Raw genomic sequence first — 21,945 nt, 5'->3', positions numbered from 1 at the left:
AGGCTGACTAGGCTTAGCTAGGTGGCAGCACAGTCGCGCCGGCAGGGGGCAGTGCCACAACCAGCCGACTGATATTTTCGTGTGACGTCAGAACCGGTGCCTCCCTGCTCCAGACTGCCGGCCGCCGCTCCGGCCCGGCGGTCGGCACGCTCACACCGCCACTCAGCTGACCCAGCGCCCCGGGTCATAGACCGCAGTCAGGGGCCTACAATCCCGCCGGCCCAGTGACACTCAAACCATCGCAGCCCCCCCCCCCCCTTACCCCACCCGGAATAGAATTAAAGGGACCCTCCCACCCTCCAAAAAGTCAATGAATTGGCATGAAAGGGTTGTCGCTCGGTTCAGAAAGAGCGAAAACAAATATCTACCAAATTTCACCGAAAAATATTCACCGGTTTTCAAAATATTACACTTTTACTTTTGTTTACTTTTTGAGATCTCCGCTGTTCCTAGCGACTATATTTGAAAGCAATAGTTTGGCAGCTGAAAGTGCGGTACTTGTTGCGCGCAAAGCAGCTATATACATACCACCGCGTGCTACCAAACGTTAAAATCGTTAGATCTACGCTGACGTCACACATTCAAAAGGGGCATTCAAATGCATCCAAAGTGCTGCAACTTTGAAAATGATATTTTCGATTTGAGGCATTTCTCGATGTTGTGAGTGTTCAAACCGGTAAGTGCAAGCCGGTACCCCATTTTGGCTATCTCAACTCAAAAGTAAAGTTTAGGTGGGATGGTCACTTTAAAATGGAGAGGTCGCAAAATTGACTTGACTTTAGGTCACATATACCAATATTCCTAGATATACATGTTATGCATACTGTTACTCTTATCAATCGCTGAAAGTTTCGAGCGATCATTCAGTCGGTGTATCTATAGCGAGCCTTTGAACTTTTTCACTTGACGTGACCTGGTGACGTGACCTTGAACGAACCGGGTCTGAAATTTTCACGGCATGTGCAGAAAAGAGGTATTGGTATGAACAGCTGTGCACCACCGTTTTTGAGATATTTGCGAAAAAGCTTAAGGGAACCTCCCCCCCCAGCACGGCGCGGTTTAAACAAAATAACTTTTGTTTTGCTTGTTGCAAACAAGAGTGTGCTTGTTGAATTCACTCCCAGATGACTTCCGGTCTGTTGCAGCGATGATTGCTGCTCTCCGGCTCAAAGTGCAATGCCTCGTTGTTTTGCAAACTGAGATAAATTGGTGATAATGAACAAACCTTGAACCACGCTTCTCCACCCTTGCACACTGCGCTGCAGAGTGCACACTGCACACTCCTCTGCTACACCGCATCACATACTATTTTGATCACAAATATTTTATTCATTGCCAGTGCTCGTGACTATGACGGAGTGTAAGGGTGGGACAGAACGGTTCCTCCATCTGCCTCATCCGTCGGCTGAGGCTCGGGAGCAAGTGGGGTGGGGTCAAACGGTGACTTTGTTTTGGTCATTTTTTGTTTCGGGCCACATAAACAAGGGGTGAAGCGGCCCCCTGTCCTCGTTCCTATATCTATTTGCTAAACGAATGTTCATTGGGTCACCAAATTGTGTGTGTCCTTTTGGCATCACATTTGTAATGTCCTGACAAAACTTTAGAACAGAACGGCCGCAAATGACGTGAGAGTGACGTCATGTTCAATTGATGTTGATACAAATCATGGTTTTGCGTCAGCCGCTCTCAAGAGCCCGGTGGCCTTAGGAAGCACTAATTTCTGTGCATAAGCTGATGGAGAATGCATACCAAATATTAACCCGCGCATCGACGGGGGGCGGCTATCCGCCCCCCTAAGGTTTTTCATTAATAGCGGGAAAACCGCGGCGCGTAGCGCCGCGAAATTCGGCATGATTATTGTCTCATCAATTTTACCAATGGTGTGCAAGTTTGAGCCTCCTAACTTTTAAGATCAGGTCACCAGGTCACTTTGAATGACCCAACCTCAAGTCACTTTTTTGCAACCTTGCCACAGTGTCAGAGCTACAGTAGATGACGGAGGCCTTTGAAAGTCACAGGATGTTATCAGGTCATTGGTAGCTACAATTTGTTTATCTCGGAATTTCAATATCGATGACCTAAGGTCAGGTCGATTTCTCGACCTACCATTATAAGTCAATGGGGGAAAAATCAACTCCCTGTTTTTTTTCACTAAAACGCGTCGGAATGGCCCCATATACCATACATGACTTCAAATACGATCAACCTTTACTAACTTGAGGCCTGTTTTGCTGTTGGCCGGCTGTGAGGTCATGTGACGTCATCAAAGGTCACAAACGGTTTTTTGCCAATAACTTCTTACAGGAACGAGATACAGCCGCGCGGATGGTCGCATTGTGTTCGGCTCGTCAAGGCAAATTGAATGATATACATGATGACCTCGAGGTCACGTGACCTGAGGTCAACCTTTGACCTTGACCTTTCGAGGTCAACATATACATATATCATTCGATGCAGTTTGACGAGTGGATCACGAGTACTTTCCACGTGAAAGTGTTTGGGACTAAAATGATCATCGAAGTTTAACCCTCGCCCTGGCAGGGGGGGTCGATGCGACCCCCCCTAAGGTTTTTCGAAGATAGCGTAAAAACGGCGGCGCGCAGCGCCGCCAAATTTGGCACAGCCTATGGGGCAACCTTTTTACATATGACCTGAAAATTTCAGGTTCGGGTGACCCTGGGTCAGGTCACCAGGTCAGAAAAACCGGTACAAGGTAATGGTCAAATTTCAATTTTCTTTTTGCACCTGTCCAACTCACAGTTTTGGACTGATTTCCTTCAAACTTTCAGGATATGCTAAGTTCACCGAGTTGTATAACATACAGTTCGGGTTTTTGAGGTCACTGACCTGAGGTCAGTTAGAGGTCATTACGTCGTAATGTTAAGCCTATGGGAAAATACTAAATTCCGAAAATACTGGAGATATCTACTTCTTTCTATCACTTTTGTGCTTTGAATCCATAGTAAATAACAGCAGGTCACTTGGTGCTTCGTTCTTTGGTGTACTTATCCATGGGTCAGGTCAAATGAGGTCAACTGAGGTCAAATGACGTTTTTGCCAATAACTTGGCACATAATGACGCTAGAGCTTAAAAAATAGTATCATTGTGTTCCTGGTGATCAGCCGAATCGAATGATATGTGATATGATGCAATTTGGTTAACTTGAACTTAATTTATAACTTTAAGTTTACTTAAAATTTAAGAAAAACTTTAAGTACACTTAAGCAAGCTAAAAAGTATATCATTCGACGCGCCTTGACGTGCTGAGTTCACTGGTGCTTTTCTTTTTGCTCTATCTTAATTAGATTAAAAGGTTATAAGCGAAAAACTTTTGACCCGTTTTTAGCGAAATTTTTACATTTATACCCCCCAAAACCCCCCTAAATATTGACCTAGAGCAACCAAATTTGCACAGGGGCGAGAACTCTAGGGGGCCCACCTACCTACCAAATTTGGTGTTTCTAGGTGCCATAGGAGCCAATCGCGAGGGGGGGTCGCATCGACCCCCCCCCCCCCCCCCTGCCAGGCCGTGTTATGAAAAATGCCCTGCCAGGGCGAGGGTTAACAGTAAAAATAGACTAGGCAGTGCGCAAATGTCCACGTAGTACATGCAAGTGGGCAGCTTGTTTGCTTGCATTTGGGACAGTAGCCCAATTCCATCGGCACCAGGGATCCCGATCAGCAAAAGTGGATTAGCTAGTCCACTATAACTAGTTAGCCAATATATGAAAATTAGAATAAAGGACTGATTATATAAGCCTAATCCACTCTGAATTATAACCTGTAACGAAGAGTTTGAGAAATATTATGCGATTTAAATTTGCTGATCCGGATCACGAGTGCCCATGGAAACGTGATCGGTCATTGATTGACGAGAGTGCTGCTACACACAGTAACGCCGACAGCAGTAGGGCACGGGGCTCTTTTATTAAAGATAGGTACTAATTACTCAGGTCATAGGGCGGAGTTGAGCCTCCCGTTATTCAAACGCAGCTATCCTTTATATGCACATTTGCCTACTGACGTTACGGTTCAGAGAAAATTGATGTCAGACCAGTGTTGATATACAACTATTTTATATGTATTTTATATTTTATATGATGCATATGTATTTTGCATTTTGCTTGCAATCAATTAAACCGCGGGTGAAAGGCGGTCTCCGCCAATGATGCAAGGCTTATTTACAGGGGCACGACAGTAGCAAGCAAGGCGGCAAGACCGTCAACAAACACATTTTTATGCCGAACTGCTATATGCTATCCATCACCCCGTACTGGTTTACACGCAGTAGGTATACGTCATTGTGTACTGTTCACATGTATTTTATTCATTTGCGACACACACAGGGCCGGCATTGCATTCAATGTGATTTCAGAATATGCTATTTTGAAAGAAGTGTTACAGCTGAAAGCTGATGTTATTTACTACTACACTTATCTCTGCATAACTTCGAGATCGAGAGCGAGATCGAGATCGAGAGCCTAACGCCCTCCCAGTTTGTTTGCCAGTTTCCAGCCGACGTCTCTGTCCGCCGGCGACACTCTGCCAGCCGGGATGACACCAGCGAGACACCGGGCCTGCAACCGCACCCTGGCCGCCGCCTACCACCGGCTGGCGCCGCGCGAGGAGGGCCCTGACGCCGACAGGTTCAGGAGGCGCGCCTGGGCGCTGCTGGCTGCTGCCGTCAGCGCGTGCAACACGCTGGGCGTGCCCCACTGGCTGGGCAGTGGCACCCTGCTCGGTGAGCGGGGTCAGGGGTGGCTGTAGATACGGTGCCAGGACGCTCGCACCCGCCCCGCAAGGGTCATAAAGCGAATTTCGGAGATTGAAATGGCATTTTCTTACCCCGTGTTATCTTCCAAACTAGCTGGCTGGCACATTTTCAGGCTTAAAATAAAATTAAATTATATCACATACCTTCCTGTTGAAAATCTAGTTTTATTGACATCACTGCTATTATGCGAATTGATAGAACGTAAAAGAATGCCAGAATCTGTACCTAACTCCTATTGATTTTAAGTCCACGCTGTGACTTATACTTAATCTATGGCGCGGGCCGCGGAGTAATCATGTAATATCCTTGTTTTGTGATTACCTAGTGGCTACCTAGTGTGATTGCCCAGCCTAGTCTTCTAGTTATCTTCGGTTTCACCGGGGTGAGAATGCCTACGAACATTAAGACGAGGGTTGTAGGCCTAAATAACTACATAGGCGACCTCTGTACTGAAGCATGCATAATTGCATTACCAACACCTGTAACTGCCATGGAATGTTTGAATTATATTTACGATTGTGACATGTTCCCTTTTTTCTTGTTACGCAGGCTACATTCGGCAATGCGACCTAGTGTCAGCCATGGATGACGTTGATATAGAAGTGGCCGTGGAACCATTCGTAAATGATAACGTCACCGTGACGCAACTGGTGGAAACTTTAAACTCTGCCGGACTTGTGCTCGCGTCAAAATTCGGCCGGCTCAACGACAGCCTAGAAATGGCGTTCGAGGACGAGAATGGGATGAGAATCGACGTTTTCTTTTCGTATCCCGACAGAGAAAGCAGATACATCGCCGGTGTGGACACGATCACGCGGAAAAAGTACAGGTGAGAGATTGACAGAAGGATGTTAGATCTCATGTGAATCCAGGATACCAATACCTAATGCCTACGAGTATATAGTGGTAGCTATGTACATATATACATACTAGCATCACATACTTACCTATATGGGTATAAGGGATCAGCAGTAGATTCACATTCCTTTCAAAGCTGACATCAACGTCTAACATTGTCAGCTTTACCCTCGCCGGACCTTTTGGTTTTCTACATACGCGCCGGCCGAGGGGGGGGGGGGCGGGTACGACCCCCCTCCACCCCCACCCCTCGGCGTTTCGCACCTGGTGGAGCTAGCGCGCCGCGGAAAAAAACGAGCGTGAGCGCCGTTACGAGACTCAGAGATTGATACCCGATTTTAAGGTCCTAGGTCAACCGGTGACCTCTGAGGTGAGGTCAAGTGCCCCAAGGTACGGTTTTTGGTGAATAACTTCGCAAAAAGTTTAAGCTTTCTAACGCCAGCGTGTTCGGAGCTATCGCGAAAAAAAAACCTATTATGGGGGGCGGCACCCGCCCCACCCACCCCCCTCAGCCGGTGCGGGTTAACTCCTACCGGCAGCCACACATGCTCCTATACATCACGGTATAAGATGCATTATAAAGTCAATGAGTAAACGACTCAGTACGCCCCGCGGCCACCTCCAACGGTATTTCTAACCCGCTCTCTTCCTCTCACAGGTGGGTGTACCCGGAAATCACGCTCTGCTGGGGCACCCTGCACGGCCTGGTGGTGGGAGTGCCCTGCGACTCGGAACGCTACCTAGAGACTAACTACGGGACCAACTGGACACAGCCGCTGCCGCCCGGAAAAACGTTTGATTATCGCAGGGACAACGCAAACATGGTCGATGCCGGCTGGTGGGGGAAGGAGGAGGAAAGTGAGGTCATACAGCTATTCAACAGATAGAAGTGGAGTCATTCAACTATTCAGCGCATAGACTGAGGTTACGTAGCTGTTTAAGAAAAATAAGTTTGGTTATAAAAATAAGTTTGGTTATAGAAGTTTGATTATATAATAAGTTTGGTTACATTATTCTAAGTTTCGTTAAGTTTGGTTTGGTTATAAGTTTGGTTAAAATAAGTTTGTTTGGCTATATTTATTATTTTCATATTTGGTTAAAAATAAGGTTGGTATATATTACATAGTTAATAAGTTCTGCTTGAAAGAGAAATGTGAGGTTCTTCGGAGTTCAATCATTGTATTCAAGAACATGAAAAACTGACTCCTAAGTCAATTGTATCAAAATTGGTATACTATTGTTCGCAAATTGTTGTTATATGTATGCATACTATATAGGTACGACCAATCCTAAATGTACTTTTCTACAGGGCTTTCCTTATTATGACGGTCAGTTTTCAGATGTATCTTATCAATAACATCTTATCAAAAACAATTTCCGCTTATAGCACTGCACATTTGCTGGCATATTATTTCATGTTATCTAATGCGGTACCGGTATTTTGGCTTTGCTTACATTATTGTTAATTTATATTGATATTATTATTGACAATAAATGTATAAATCATACAGTGCTCATAGTTTACGCTTTGCGGTGTTCGATAAATAATACAATCATGTGATGCGTGGGACTGGTGGATAAGATACTAATGAATTTCAATAAAAGTTCAGTTTATGTTTACAGCATTCATGTTGGTGCATGGGAAAAGTGCCAGCAAAGACAAGGAAATAAAAGTTGGCCGGCTTCTGAAGGCCCCATGTTGTTCGGAGAGGAGCGAGGGTTAAGCATCTCTAACCGATTGATTAGACTCGCTGGCTTCCCAACTCACTGGTCTCATATAGGAGTTCATCCCAGTGAGACACCACAATTCCTCCATCTCTGGGCTGGAACACCTGTCCAACATGAAAATCATTGTTTCGCCGAGCGCGACCGCGTTAAAATGCTTTAACTAGCGTAACAAAACAAGCGTAACAAAGCAGCGTGAACATGTTCCAACGTTTGAACTAGATAATGGCTGTAAGCCAGTTACGAGTAATCCCTCCAACGGCTGGCCGACTTCGGCGATGATTGTGGAAGCAAACAGACAACTGATTTCCACGCCGATACTTGGAAGCACCAGTTCAGAGGCACAGTCCGTGTCGTGAGGTTTTCTCTATTACACGATGTGATCGATCGTGTGACCAACGCCGAGCCCAATCAGCCGGGTACGGTACGCCGCGGTGCCCACGTGTAGGTATGGTTGAGCGGGCTTATAATCAAACCCGACACCGTATTTGAGCGGGGGATAACCTCGGTATGTACTTACATGTTACATACGAGTACATACATTGGTTCAGGAAGCGTGTGCTGGTCTTTGAAAAAATGTCAAAATCGGGGAAATTTTGGACGAAAAATTTTCCCCTTTGATCTCAAGTGACCGCAGCGTTGATCTGGGCAAATGACAGCCAGTTTACTCACAGAGGCCATAGAGAGAAATCGATTGCTTTTTTCACGTCTCTTCAGCTTTCTTAGTTCATAAGATAATTAGGTGTGGCCAAAAAGACCCTTCACCATGACGACGCGGGCCGAGACCCACGCCCGGCCTTGGGTTAGGCCGAGAAAAGGGTCGAGCCCCTTTCGCTCAAGGATCAGTGTAGCTGTCCTGTTTGCACGTCAACAAATGCAGTGATACACCATCCATACCTAGCAGAAATTGTTGAGATCGATACTGTGAAATAAAAACACACGAAAACAGATGCAGACGTGCATTCCGACCTTAGCGATATCATCATCCGTTTGCCAATTTCAAATATTTTCTGTGATGGGTGGTTAGCATGCGTTGTTTATTACTTCGCGGAAAACTAGCCCGGGCATCGCTGTGCTATTCAGCCGCACAAACCCCGCTGGAGGGGGGGGGAGGTCGGGGGGGGGGCAGATTCTGACTCCCTGTCCAACTTCCGAACCGATGGTCGTAAAAAGACTGAGAAAACGGGAATCGAAAGTTCTCAACAAGACGGACCTTTGGAGCAAAAAAAAACTTAGTAGGTCAGAGGTTAGGTCAAGTAAGGGCAAAACTACAAGTTTCTACATTATCGCCTTTGGAGCGCCGTAGGTGAAGAATGGACTGAGATTGATTATACAAAACGCGTTTCTTGGCTACGCGTTTCAACTGGAACATGGTCGTTCGAGAGGAAGCCGATCTTTGTAGCCTCTTTCTTGGCTACAAAGACAAGATGCATTGCGTATAATGTGATAAGAAAGTCAATGTCAAGGTCAGGTCAGGTCACCCAAAATGAGCTATAGCAAAAGATATGTGCGCCACATGTTTTATGAGGCCATTTTGTCACAGAACTCGATGGGCATACTAAATAAGTGATACAGACCTTATTTGGAAGACGTTCAGGTCGAGATCAGGTCAAGGTCAAGTCAAGTGAGGTCAAATTTTGAAGATGGTCGCTTTTTATTTTAAGATTCTCATTTTTAAGATTTTTGAAGATGGACTCAAAAAGGTGTCTATCTGATGTATTTTCACAACGAATGGTGTTGTTTGGTTCCCGTAAGAGGTTCTAGAACTTCAAAAAAAAGTTTTGAAAATTTGGTGCGCCGTGACGTCACTAAAATTTGAATAATTCCCACATTTTTGAACTTATCCTCTTAACCCTCGCCCGTATTGCTGTTTTGCCAGCCGCGGACATATAAGGGATATTGCAGTTTCGCCCCTGATCGAGCTAGAGCTTCACGAAAAAAGCAACGTGCTGCCCGTGACAAGAGGAAGCCGATGATGCCCAATTTTAACCCTCGCCGGCACAGGCCATTTTGCGTCCTTCGACGGCACAAGGGTACGACCCCCCCCCCCTCGCGTTCGGCCCCTGATTGAGCTAGAGCTTCGCGGAAAAAACGAGCGTGTTGCCCGTAACGAGAGGAAGCCGGTGATACCCAGTTTTAAGATCCAAGGTCATCGGGTGAACTTACAGGTCAGGTCAATGACCCAAGAATCGGGAAAATCGGGACCTCTTAGAAAGTCGTAAAGTGTGGCTGCAATGGGGTTTTCCGGGGTGCTGATCACGAATATCATGTTGGTTTTGATCACAGATGATGTCTTGGTGCATTTAGACCAGGTCGGGTGAGGTCAGGTCAGGTCAACCAGTACGGGTCCTGCCGGGTATTCGTAGTACGTGTCAACCGCCTCTGACAGGTTCGTAACAAGTTAGGAAATACGAAGGCACCAAAACTACTTTTTAAATGTTCAAATGGTTGCTAAACTCGAATTCGGCTTCACGAACTAGCCTCAAGAAACATGTAAAACTCAAAAAAGTGAACCGAGGTCATCAAAGGTCAATGACCTGACCTGATCTTCAGGTGACCTTGACACCAACCCTCATGCATTGGACCAACATCATATCACATGTCTGAACGCTTGAAACCACGAAAAGATTTCAAACGCGCGGCTAATGCGAACCGACATACGCCGTATCGCGATTCCGGCCAAACATGGTCTGTCTCGAAAAGAAGGTTACAGGTCAAAGGTCAGTTAGGTCAGGGTCATGAAATTTTGAAGCTAGATGTAAAATTAGATAATGCGAAGGTACTGAAAGTTTCGTCGCGATCGGCCGCTTTTTACGCTAGTTATTTGCGAAAATCCGAGGAGGTTTCCGTTCGACCCCCTCCCCCCTACACGGGCGAGGGTTTAACATTGGCACATTGGTGCACGAACCGTACTGCTGACAATTTCCTTTTTTATCATCTCAAAATTTTGAGTCGTTTTCCTTTTGTCGAGATGCGTCTAATTTCAATGTTGACCTTGAAAGGTCTTTTTGAAAATCTGACCTCAGGTCAATGTCAGGACCTGACCAGAAAGGGTCATACTGCATATCATTCGATCCGTATCGTCGACGTCAAGCTGAACACACCTGACGTGTTTCCACCGCTCTAGCACGTCTCCATCAAAATATATAGTAAAAAAAAAAAAACGCTGCAGCTGATGACATTTCATGACCTGAGATGACCTCAGGGGCACGCAGATGGGTCGCAGGCGCGAATTTCCGATTCAGTGTGTCACGTTTACCTATGAACCGATGTTTGAAAGGGTTTTGAACGACATTCGTCCAAAAAGGGGCGCATTTCAATTTTCTCCCATTGACTTATACCGGTCAGAGAGGTCGCAAAATTGACCTGACCTTAGGTCACAGATATCAAAAATCCGACATAAAGATTTTAGACGTACTGTTACCCTTATCAATCGCTGAAAGTGTCAAAGTGATCGTTCCGTCGGTGTAGCTACAGTGAGCCTTTGCATTTTTTTTTTTTTAGGTAAGGTCACTTGACGTGACCTGGCGACCTGAACTTGAACGACCTGGGTCTGAAATTTTCCTGAGGGGAGGGGCGTGAAAACACACCCCTAGCACGGCGCGAGTAAAAAAAAAATGCAAAAGAAGTGACCATTAAGCGTATGGTATTACCGGCAACATTGTGATAACATCTTTGTTACAACACCCTAGATTCGAGACTCGAGCACGCAATGCAATGAGGACTTCCACCACACTATCAGTTTTGCAGTGTAACATGATGAATCTGCTATTGATTTCCGTGCGCACATCGTTGAATTGTATGCCGAAGTCGCTACACAAATCATGGCTTCACAAACCATGACCATCAACCGAATCCGTTCGAGCGAATGTCTGAGATCAGTGAGCGGTTAGCGTGAAGCTCTGGCGCGCCCTCGGAGAGCCTGGCGTCGTGTTCAGAGATCGGCCGAGGCGGCGCTATCGCGAGTATCCACAGGCGGCGCTACCGCGAGTATCCACAGGCGGCGCTACCGCGAGTATCCACAGGCGGCACTATCGCGAGTATCCACAGGCGGCGCTATCGCGAGTATTCACAGGCCGAGGCGGCGCTACCGCGAGTATCCACAGGCCGAGGCGGCGCTATCGCGAGTATCCACAGGCGGCGCTATCGCGAGTATCCACAGGCGGCGCTATCGCGAGTATCCACAGGCGGAGCAGGTGCGCCCGCTCAGGTAGAGGCAGCAGATGATGCCGATGGGGAAGAGGACGATGGCCAGCAGCACCCCGCAGAAGGTGTAGCTGGTCTCCATGACGCCTGTCTGGCAGACGGGGCAGAGGAAGGGCGACCGAGGACCACCGCCGCCGCCGCCGCCGCCAGCCACCACCACCGTGGTGCTGCTGGAGTTGGTGGTGCTCTGTTGTTGTTGCTGCTGCTGCTGCTGACCTGCCGGGAGACGACAGGGGTGTCGCACTGTTAGTCTGATAGGGTTTGGAGGGATGAAACGCCGAGCGGCAGGTCAAACAACCCATCGCTCGAAACGGGATAATTGTCAACGTAGTTCCTGAGGTGCGACTACGGACTAAGGATTACGATAAAACGTTAGGGTGCGTCGTGCGACAAGGATGGTACCTAATAAATCACTGCGTTTTCGACAAAAACTCGCACGAAATGTATTAGAATATGAAGCTGGGTACCAGTCACGGAATTGTACTAACAGGAAGCGGATGCAAATACAGCTATCTAGCAAATGTAGCAAATTCAGCTACGCACATTGTACCTACATACCTACCTATACGGGGCAACCTAGCATTGCACTGAAACCTATTCCGTATCAGACTTCTTGTAAACGACTCAAAAGACAAACTGGCTTTGATTACGACAAAACAAAAAACTGGTACGAGCTGAGATGTTAAGACAGAATTTGCCGTGATTTGTTGTTATTTTTGTATTAGTTGTTATTTTTCAATCAACATTTGGGTAGTTAATTTAACCCGCGCGGGGCTGGGGTCTCCAGCCGAACGCGCGGGGCTGGGGGGGGGGTAAATTTTACCCCCCCCCCCTGTTATCTCCCGAACTAATGGTCCGATTCGGAAAATTCAAAGGCCAATCGAAAGATCTCATCACGAACAACTAAAAACATGTACTTAATTTTAAGTTCGAGGTCAAGGTCAAGGTCAGGTCAAGGGTACAAATTGCAAGTTCCTACAGTATCGGCCTTGCACCGTAGTTGCCGAAGAATGGAGTCATGGACTGAGACTGATCGCCCAAAACGTGCTCTTAGGCTACCAAGACAATATTCGTTGCATACAATATCATTCAGAGGTCAAGGTCAAGGTCAGGTCAGGTCAGGTCAGGTCACAAAAAAAACAAAATATAGAAAAGGGCATGTGCGACACATGTTTTATGGGTCATTTTACTCATAGAATTCAATAGGCACACTCAATAAGTGATATGGACCACCTCTGGATGAATTTCAGTTCGAGGTCAGGTCAAGGTCAGGTCAAGTGTGGTCAAATTTTGAAGTTGGTTGTTAAGGCCTAAAAAGGTGTCTATCTGATGCAGTTTTTCACGGCGAATCGAATGGTGCTATTTTTGTTTCCGTACGAGGTCTAGAACTTCCAAAAAAGTCATTTTTCAAAATTTTTGTGTGTCGTGACGTCATACAATTTTGAATAACTCCCACATTTTTGAACCGATTCTTTTAAAACTTGGTATGTAGGTGCACATAGACCACTTCTCTGACATATATTCCGGTTTTTTCGGTACACTCAAAATTTTGGATTTTATAGCTATTTTCCCAAAAAAGTCAGTTTTTTGGAAAAATTTGGGCCAAAATCCAAAATTTTCAAAAAACCGAGATAGCCTTTTTAAAGTCAAAGTAGAATTACGTATATCCTTTTTTTGTTGCGTCTTGATTCCTTTAAAAATGAAGATGTTAGCGGCGTTTGAACTTTTGCCGATTTTGAGGCGAAAATGGCGAACATGACGTCACTAAAACGTCAATTTCTCAAAAATTTTCCGACGGATTTCGCTCAAATTTTCAGGGAACGTGTCAAATTGATGTAGGAAAAGGTACTGAAAGTTTGGCGGCGCTGCGCGCCGCCGTTTTTGAGATATTGCAAAAATTCGCGAGGGGGGGTAAAATTTACCCCCCAGCCCCGCGCGGGTTAATGTGACTTAACAGTTTTATTAGTGGCACGAGTACCTTTGTTTATAAATACTTTCTGCGACATTTAACTATGGACTAACTACATATGCTGCAAATATAGTTCTAACTTGTTCTAACCGGTTTGGTTCTGCATCTTAGTGCTCAACACCTACCCATTCCCATCATTGGAGCCATCATGAAGCCGGCGGGTCCTCCGGGAGGCGGCGGAGGTGGCGGCGGAGGCGCAGCCCCGGCCTGTTGGAAGACGCCAGGGCCCGTCTGGCCAGGCGGTGCCGGAGCGTACGCCGGTGGAGGGGCCTGCATACCGCCTGAGGGACGGGTCCGGTCAGTCGACCTCTGTGGCAGTGGCCGGGAATTGTGCAATGTCTGAGGGTTACAACGTTAGTTACATAGAACGGGTGACTGAGCATGATATTGATATGGCTGCTGCTCAATGACGTTAAAAATAGTATCAGCCAACGGTTAATCCATGGACACGAACAATTCGGTACCGGGCTGTTCATGATCATATCTGTCAGGGAAGGTTTGGTCAATCGTTTAGCAGGTAGCATTTATTTTTCTTAGCATTTAGCAGTGGTCAAGTAGCATTTTAGCACATGCTACTTTTGGCACACAAGTGCCAAAATGACTACGATCTGCTATTTTTTGTAACGATGAAGCCGATTTTACTCCTCAGCGAGGAAATAACGATTTTGTTTAGCAAAAATAATTTAAAGAAATAAACCACCGCATCTGGGTAAAATGGCCTCTTTAAACTTAACACATTGTTTTTTAATCAAAATTATGTTTTCGACCAATATCAATCATTTCGGATGCTTCAGTTTCAAGTTCCAACTTTCGGCCACAGAAAATGTGCACTTCAACGTTGGATTACCATACAAACAACGGCCATATTAACCCGCGCCTCACTGGTGGGGGGGGGGGCTGTTCATAGCCGCCCCTCCGGTTTTTCTGTAATAACTTCTAATTCGCTTGACGTATCGCCGCCAAACTCTCCGTACCTTCGACTGCATCAATTTGACACCTTGTGTCAAAATTTAAACTTCGTATCTATCATAGGTCAGCCGGAAATGATGTCAGAGTGACGTCATGTTCGGCCAATTTCGACGCAAAACATTGAACCACTGGAATCGCTTCTAAGAGCTCAGTTTTTGAGCTACATCCAATTTCTTGGCATGAGAGGACTCAGAATGGACTGTTCTATCAAACTACTATCTCTAATTTTCAAAACTTTGAAAATTTTGAAGATTATTAATATTAAAATTCAAAATTTGTGTTATATTTTTTTCAAAAACTTGTTGACTTTTCGAAAAAAACGTAATATATATGATAGAACACATGCTTATAACTTACTCTAGCAAATTAAGTATATTTTTATATTCACCCTATTTTATTTATTTTATATTTACTTATTATAAAATAAGTAAAATTTTTACTCTATTTATTTTACTCTACTTATTTTACTCTAGCAAGTTTTAGCCAGACATCTTCAAAAATGGCCAAGTTATAGGTCGCTTCATAGCAAAAATTTCACAATTTTAAATTTTTCAAATTAATTTTAAGGTACGAATTTGACATCGTACACCAATATAAATAGCACCATCGTGCTCCTGAGCTCAAACTGCATCCGATACACATGTTTTTGCTGAAATATTTCAACTTTGAAATTTGACCTTTTTGACCTGAAAATGACCTGACCTCAGCTATATTCAGATGAAAATGTCCTCAAATGATACAGGCGACACCGAATTCGAAATCTATGGCCTAAATGGACCATAAAACATGTGTCACGTGACCGACTTATGACATAAGATTTCCGTGACCTATGATGACCTGACCCTGACCTGAAAATCAGAGTACAAGTTGGGTGCCCTCAGGGTATCTAAAGCATCTGTTTACGAGTGTGCTAACAAAAAATCAGCCTGATCTGACTTGTAAGACGGCAGCCAGAGCCCAAAATGTGAACAAGCCAAATATCGATAACTTTTACTTTGACCTGACCTGTGACGTCTTCGGTAACCTCGAGGTCAATGAAATTAGGTTTCGCTCGACAGTTTTTCCTGGACACAGACCCCAGTGGGGCGCGGGTTAAAGCTGGTTTCTTTTTCTTGCACCACTTCTTTTCCAAAATTTCCAAAAACGTGATTTTCTCGCCGAGGAGTGAAATCGGCTTCATCGTTGCCAAAAACAGCAGAATCGTTGTCATTTTTGGCACACGGTTGCCAAAAAAAGCACGTGCTAAAAATGACAACGATTGACCGAACCTCCCCCCCCCTCCCGACTGCTATCTAACAAGCGGATTCGGGTTGAACTGTGAAAAAGAAAACAAACCTTGCCAAGGTAGGTAGGCATAAAGCAGGAGGGTGCTGATGGCTGAAGCTAATCAGAATGCTTGAATTGTATTACCATTACTTACATCATTTTAAAAACATACAATTAATTCTTATCGATATTGATTAATATCCATCTCATTAAATTATTCAACAAGTAAAAAGGCCAAATCGAGTAATAACCAGCCACTGTATATTTAGTACTTACCGCAAAATTCAGTCGGTTCGTGAGACAATGAACGGTCAGTCGAGAATGAGATTTCAGCTTAGTCAATTGCAGAAGGTTCGCGTGTAGGCCATGAGTCAATGCATTACCAGCAATTGTGATAATTACAATGATCGCACAAACAACCGATAATGCTGCAAACCAAACACTAATTGTAACAGAGAGAAGTAGTAAGCGAAGTCTAGATCACACAGGGGAGCAGACGACGCGACTGATTGACGAGAGAGCGCAGCAGCGGCACCGCGCTCCCCCCGGCTCGGCCGCCGTCTGGTGACCCGGCCCAGTCTCGTGCCCGCCCGCGGGGCGCGGCCGTCAAGGTCAGCGCAGGCGCGTCGCCAGGGCCCGGTTTCGTGGCACGCTGCTGGCCGCTACTAGCGCTATTACCGCTTATGGTTACCATGAAAATATCAACAAGCTTTACTTTGAGCATCTGACCCCGCGTTCGATGTCTCTCGGACGACGAAGATTCTACGTCCGTCTGGCCAATCACGTTCCATAACCGGAGTCGAGCCCCCGCTGACCTTGAACGGGATTGGCCGGACGACGTAGAATCTTCGCCGTTCGAGAGACATCGAACGGGGGTGAGTTTGCTGACCGAAAGCAGTGTTGGCCACGGGCCGGGAAATCTCAGTCCAGCCCAGCCCAGGCCCATGGGTTCACAGCCCTGCCCAGCCCGAGCCCATTCATGGTAAAAGCGTCAACGCCCAGCCCGGCCCAGCTCGTCAAAAAATGAATGGATTATAAATTATGGACACCATACAGGTTTAATCCCCGCCCGTATGGGGGGGGGGATCGAACGGAACCCTCTCGTTTTTGTTGTGAATAACTCGCGTAAAAAACGGCCGATGTCGACGAAACTTTCAGTACTGTCGCGTGTTATTAACCCTCGCCCGCACATGCCATTTTCTTTTCCTAGAACGCACATGGATGAGGGGAAGGGTGGTTGCCACCCCCCCGCGCCATTTCGCTCCTGTTGGAGATAGAGCTTCGCGGTAAAGACCAAAAAGATTCTTTGGGAAGAAACAAATCTAATGACAGGGCCTCGGCTAACATGTTAACTGGTGGGTCAAATGGCCCACCAGTGACCCGAAATGGCCCACCAGCCTCAAAGATTTGGCCCACCAGTAATTTTTCTAAGTTTTCACATTTTACACATTTCAAATTGAATTAGCAGATCTTATCGTACATTTTCAGGCTGTAAAATACACATCGGTGAAACATATTCTTGTGAAGAAAAAAACTTCAACCTATTGTTTGCAATATCCTTGGGGTAAAAAGTGGACTAGAGTACCCGCAACTTAAAAGAGTCAAACTAGAGGTAGTGTCGGCGACTTCCAGCCGATTGAAGTCTGCAAGCGATAATATACGTCTTCACGACCGGTATGATGCTTGCAGTCACACATCTGACCAGTCGGACGAATTTCGAACCGTTCACAGTCAGCGTTCCAAAAATTTCTCATTTGGGCTGAAGATGACACTCAAGAATAAGAATGGATAATTTTCCACTCTCACATTTTGGGTTGCTAGAATTTTCCACTCAGACACCCAAGGGAAATCTGAAGCTTGGGACACTGTTCACCAGAAGTGTACATAACTTTTTTATAGAAAATATTAGGGTTGCGCAGTGCGCTTGGGCTAATTGAGTAAATTATTTTCCATGCGACACCAATAGGCCTAATGATCATTTTCAGAGATGTTGGGGCTGCTGCTACAACCCCCTTTTGGGGTTCCTGCTACAACCCACTTTATATAGGTATAAAGTGGCACTCGTGCTGTTCACAATTCCTCCCGATCCACTCGACAACGCCCGATCCCGTCCGACCGCTTTCGATTCTCCGACTCTTCGACTCTTCGACTAGTTGGCGAGCGATCCACTCAGGGCTCGCTGATTTTAACATCCGATCGGCCGTAAGTTATCGTCCAAAGTTTTATAATCTGCGTCAATATTTTGTGCATACTTGTGCGATTTTATGTGCACCCCGCCGGAGTATCACCACTGAGAGGGTTGTGGGTCCCTACTCTCTCCTCTCTCTGAAGAGTCGGGGGGGGGGTCGAGCCCCGTTTTTTTTTTACATTTTTGAATGCCATCCTGACGTTTTTTGCAGAATAAAGTGGCCGAAATCTGGGGAGAAATCGAAAATTGGGGGGGGGGGGGCTATGGCTACGAAGGTCAGTCCATGTCGCTGCCCAAGTGGCCCACCAGTCAAAATTCCTTAGCCGAGGCCCTGTCTAATGATACCCAGTTTTACCTTCTCAGGTCAGTCATTGACCTTCCAGGTCAAGTCAAACTAAAAAATGTTGCTGTTTGGGGTCACCGTTGGAAATCAAGTGCGCTGCTTATCAAATACCGATGACGATGCTGTTTTCTGGTGCCAAGCCAGCTAGAACCTCTTTGTCACACTACCCGACCAGAATTTTGCTGCTGAGGTCATTTCAGGTCAAGTTAGGTCAAGGTCAATTATATGTGTTTGTATGTCTGTGTGTGTCTGTGTGTATACTGATGTGTGCACCGATTGTTTTTGGGTCCATATTACATGAAATCATGATCTGAGAAGCTTTTACCAAAAATGCAGTCAAAAAACTTCACGAGAATTAAATTCAGCTTACCTAAAACGCATTATTTTAGATGACCTAGGTTGACCTTGACCCTGACCTTGACATCTGTACATCGTCGAACAGCATGTTCCATGATAGGTGGGAGGTAATACTGGCAAAAAAGGACGAAATCAAGGTGTCAAAAGCTCACAAGGCCCATAGCCAACGCAAGGTGTTCAGAATGGGTCATTTGGTTATGATATAACCTGAAAAAACAAGGTCATATCTCCGAAACCAAAAATCACAGAAGCTTGAAATTTCCAGTGGACATAAAGACAGGATATAGAGGAGCAGCTATACGAAAAATCAGGCTTCTAGCTCTTAAAATGTTGAGTGCAGAGCAGAAAGACTAACTGGGGGGGAAGACACTTAACCCCCCCCCCATGTGCGGGCGAGGGTTAAGTGTATCTGTGTCCTGATGTGAGAATGATGTGTCCGCGATCATTTGCGTAGCGCAGGCCATGAGCCAATGGCTGCTGGATGGTGTCTATGTGTTTCGAAAGTGCCATGCTCGTGGAGCGGCGGCTGGCGTGTGCATGGTGTTCACCCCGCCAATATGCCGTGCCTTTGCGGACGGGTCAAATGTGATAATGGATATACATATGTAGATACCTGACCGCAGGCCATGTGGATGGCTGCTATCATGTACCTATGCTTTGGCATGTTCCATGGTGAGATTGCCCCCCCCCCCTATTCATGGCGCTGATGTCTCGTCCGCTTCTGCATGTCTGCATCGACTGATCTGGGGTCCCGTTTCCAGGATCTCGTGCTGGGCTGCTAAGTTAACCCGCGCCCCAGTGGCGGTCTCAGCCAACTTCGCCCTAGTGGGGGGGGGGGGGGGGGCATATGTTACCACCCACCTCTAACTCAAAAACTAAGAGGGCTAGAAAGACTCGCGAAAAAGCAGTCGATAGCTCTCGATGCGTAGGTACGTTTGAAAGTATTTCGGTCATTTTTCATCTTAGAGCAATATTGGGGTCACCAGAGGTCATCAAAGGTCAAAATTTGCGAAATGTCATTATATTTTTCAGAAATCATGCCATTGTCTCAGGAACTATGATACCTAGAAAACTGCTGGGAAAAGCAATCGATAGCTCTTGAACTCTTCTTTTCATAAGGTTATCATCAAAAATGACCTCAGGTCAACGGTTTAGCCTCCAGAGGGCAAAAACTCCAAAAATAGTTTTTTTACAAAGTGTTTTTCGACAATGACTTTTGATTAAAAAAGCCAGGGCATTTCTATTGCCAGAATCGTGTTCTTCTCGCCGAAACGCGTCGAATGAACTATAATTTGACCTTGAAAGGTCAACATCAAAATTTGACCTCCTAGGGGGCATTCCACGATAGATCGTACCACTTTTTTCCAATTTGACACCCTCATCTCTCGGAATTTGACGAGAATTGGTCTCAGGGGTAATCAGGGGCTCTGAATCCACCTGTAACAATTTCAGGCTTATCAGATACCTAAGTATTTTTTTTAGTTATGGTGTATAACATGTTTTGGATCTTGCTTTGCAGCGCTAAGTTTGGCGGGCTGTAACTCTAAGACGGATTATTCAAATGCCAAATGTTATATAACATTGAACTTGCAATTAAACAGAGATTAATATGTATTTTTGAAATTTCGAAAAATACGCTTCTTTGGTATATTGTAGTGTGTTGTGGAGGTCGCCGCTAGAGGCGCGCGTGTAGCTGACCTGTGAGTGACCCAATAAACAGTCGATCGCTACCAGGGAGGCACCGGTTCTGACGTCACACGAAAATATCAGTCGGCTGGTTGTGGCACTGCCCCCTGCCGGCGCGACTGTGCTGCCACCTAGCTAAGCCTAGTCAGCCTAGGACGGGACGGTTTTATTTGTTCTCGTCTAGTGGTGCAGCTTGCGACGACACTCGGTCGACATAGCTGAGCTGCAACATACCCCAGGTTCGGAGTCTCTCGGACGGCCAATCCTGTTCCATAACCACAGCTAAATCCCCGCTGACCTTAACCAGGATTGGCCGGACGACGTTAAATCTTCGTAGTTCGAGAGACACCGAACCCGGGGATAGTCTATCGAAGCCTTGGCGGCTGAAGAAAGGCTAGACATATCTCACTTGATTTTGGCGTGGCCAGCCTCACTTCTGTAGTTTTGCTTCACAGAATTCTGCGTCCTATTGAGTTTCCGGTTACGTAGTACACGACCACGTTCAGGAACTCGATGTTTTTTTAGATACATCACGTAATGACAAACTTTTGCCAGCATTTACATTGGTTGCCTGCATATTTTGGTGAGGAAAAATCGCTATCGCAGTAGTACAGTCAAGACATACCACAAAGGATCAGAGCTAAAGCAGCATTATTAACCAAAAGTGTATTGCATTGATCACCAGCATGTTCGTAAAATAAAATACATCAGGAATAAAGATGACAACCAAGCCGCATGGACACTTATAACAAACATGAACGATAAAGTGGCAACACAAATGAAAGAGAGAAGATGAATCTGCCCTTCGCAATCGTCAACTTAAAATAAAACTTCAAATATACAACAGACCTCTGTGCATTAAAAGAACACGAATACACTCGCTTTGTCGTCGACACATAATGGGAACATCCTGGCGGCCCAGCCAAACAGCGCGCCCGCCTTCGAGTAGGAAATAGCAGCGGCCGCAGAAGTGGCCAACAGATAACTACCACATTGTTCGTCACGCCACCTGCACTGAAACGTAACAGCTATTTAATCGTGAAATGTAGCTATCCATCCAAAAATGCTGCACTACACCAGCACCACCGCACAGTTAGCAGATAGGTACGGAACGCAGGTCCTGGTCTCTGTCTCTTCCGAGTAGGGTCTCCGGACCGGTCACCAGCGCCACCATCTCCGCGCGGTAGCTAAAGCACAGCTCTCCGGCCGGGGCCCGCAGTTCCTCGGCCTCTTCGTCCAGCCTTGTCCTTGTTTTGACGTGAGTGAATGTGCAAATGTTTTGAATGATTAGATCAGCAGCCGCGGTTACGGATTCTGAGCAGTAATCGCCACGCACTTTGTATGTGGATCGCTCTTAAATGTAAATACAAATACAAATACAGCCAGACCAGCACGGCTCCCGCCCAGCACCTGAAGACTCCGCCCTCCGCAGATCCGTCCGTCCAAAGCCGGACAGCACACAGGGGCAGGAACGCGAGGTGCAGCGTAGCCACGCTTTCCCTTTCCGCCGCCGTGGCCCCAGCCCGGATCGGGCACTCGTCCAACCGGAAGGTGACGCCAGCCGTCTGTTGACACGGTGGGATTCTCGCTCTCGCCCAGGCCT

General features: G+C 46.1%; 2 protein-coding genes across 6 annotated transcripts; one reads left to right on the top strand and one right to left on the bottom strand.

Annotated features, from left to right (window-relative positions):
- Positions 1 to 558: 558 nt before the first annotated feature.
- Positions 559 to 7,258, top strand: LOC122392174 (fukutin-like). Of its 3 annotated transcripts, XM_043386775.1 has the most exons (5): positions 1,049 to 1,134; positions 4,189 to 4,288; positions 4,498 to 4,742; positions 5,325 to 5,604; positions 6,292 to 7,258. In XM_043386775.1, the coding sequence occupies exons 3-5, from the start codon at positions 4,556 to 4,558 to the stop codon at positions 6,518 to 6,520; spliced, it is 696 nt and encodes a 231-aa protein (XP_043242710.1). In that variant the 5' UTR covers positions 1,049 to 1,134; positions 4,189 to 4,288; positions 4,498 to 4,555; the 3' UTR covers positions 6,521 to 7,258. The 3 variants fall into 3 exon arrangements, with proteins under 3 accessions (XP_043242719.1, XP_043242700.1, XP_043242710.1); XM_043386784.1 differs by lacking the exons at positions 1,049 to 1,134; positions 4,189 to 4,288 and adding an exon at positions 559 to 676; XM_043386765.1 differs by lacking the exons at positions 1,049 to 1,134; positions 4,189 to 4,288 and adding an exon at positions 799 to 973.
- A 3,725-nt stretch (positions 7,259 to 10,983) lies between these two features.
- On the bottom strand, positions 10,984 to 16,481 carry LOC122392161 (brain protein I3-like). 3 transcript variants are annotated; one of them, XR_006258477.1, is made up of 4 exons: positions 16,045 to 16,344; positions 13,659 to 13,814; positions 11,467 to 11,780; positions 10,984 to 11,335 (listed from the first exon to the last, which is right to left on the bottom strand). XR_006258477.1 is itself a non-coding variant. In XM_043386748.1 (4 exons), exons 2-4 carry the CDS (start codon positions 13,807 to 13,809, stop codon positions 11,477 to 11,479), a joined length of 405 nt encoding a protein of 134 aa, XP_043242683.1. In that variant the 5' UTR covers positions 13,810 to 13,814; positions 16,045 to 16,344; the 3' UTR covers positions 10,984 to 11,476. The 3 variants fall into 3 exon arrangements, 2 of the variants coding, with proteins under 2 accessions (XP_043242683.1, XP_043242678.1); XM_043386748.1 differs by having other exon boundaries at positions 10,984 to 11,499; positions 11,550 to 11,780; XM_043386743.1 differs by having other exon boundaries at positions 10,984 to 11,780; positions 16,045 to 16,481.
- Positions 16,482 to 21,945: the final 5,464 nt, after the last annotated feature.

The sequence above is a fragment of the Amphibalanus amphitrite genome, unplaced genomic scaffold (assembly GCF_019059575.1).
Source record: "Amphibalanus amphitrite isolate SeventyFive unplaced genomic scaffold, NRLGWU_Aamphi_draft 000022F_arrow, whole genome shotgun sequence".
In the NCBI taxonomy this organism is placed as follows: Eukaryota; Metazoa; Arthropoda; class Thecostraca; order Balanomorpha; family Balanidae; genus Amphibalanus; species Amphibalanus amphitrite.
The sequence above is the reverse complement of the archived record's forward strand: the minus strand, read 5'-3'. Positions and strand labels throughout refer to the sequence as shown.

What these genes read in the sequence shown, in the direction of transcription:
- LOC122392174 (XM_043386784.1), top strand. Translation starts at nt 4,556, where the DNA reads ATGACACCAGCGAGACACCGGGCCTGCAACCGCACCCTGGCCGCCGCC. An exon ending in GGGCAGTGGCACCCTGCTCG is followed by an intron (nt 4,743 to 5,324) that starts GTGAGCGGGGTC and finishes CTTGTTACGCAG; the next exon opens with GCTACATTCGGCAATGCGAC. An exon ending in ATCACGCGGAAAAAGTACAG is followed by an intron (nt 5,605 to 6,291) that starts GTGAGAGATTGA and finishes TTCCTCTCACAG; the next exon opens with GTGGGTGTACCCGGAAATCA.
- LOC122392161 (XM_043386743.1), bottom strand. Translation starts at nt 13,809, where the DNA reads ATGCAGGCCCCTCCACCGGCGTACGCTCCGGCACCGCCTGGCCAGACG. An exon ending in GGCTCCAATGATGGGAATGG is followed by an intron (nt 11,781 to 13,658) that starts GTAGGTGTTGAG and finishes GTCTCCCGGCAG; the next exon opens with GTCAGCAGCAGCAGCAGCAA.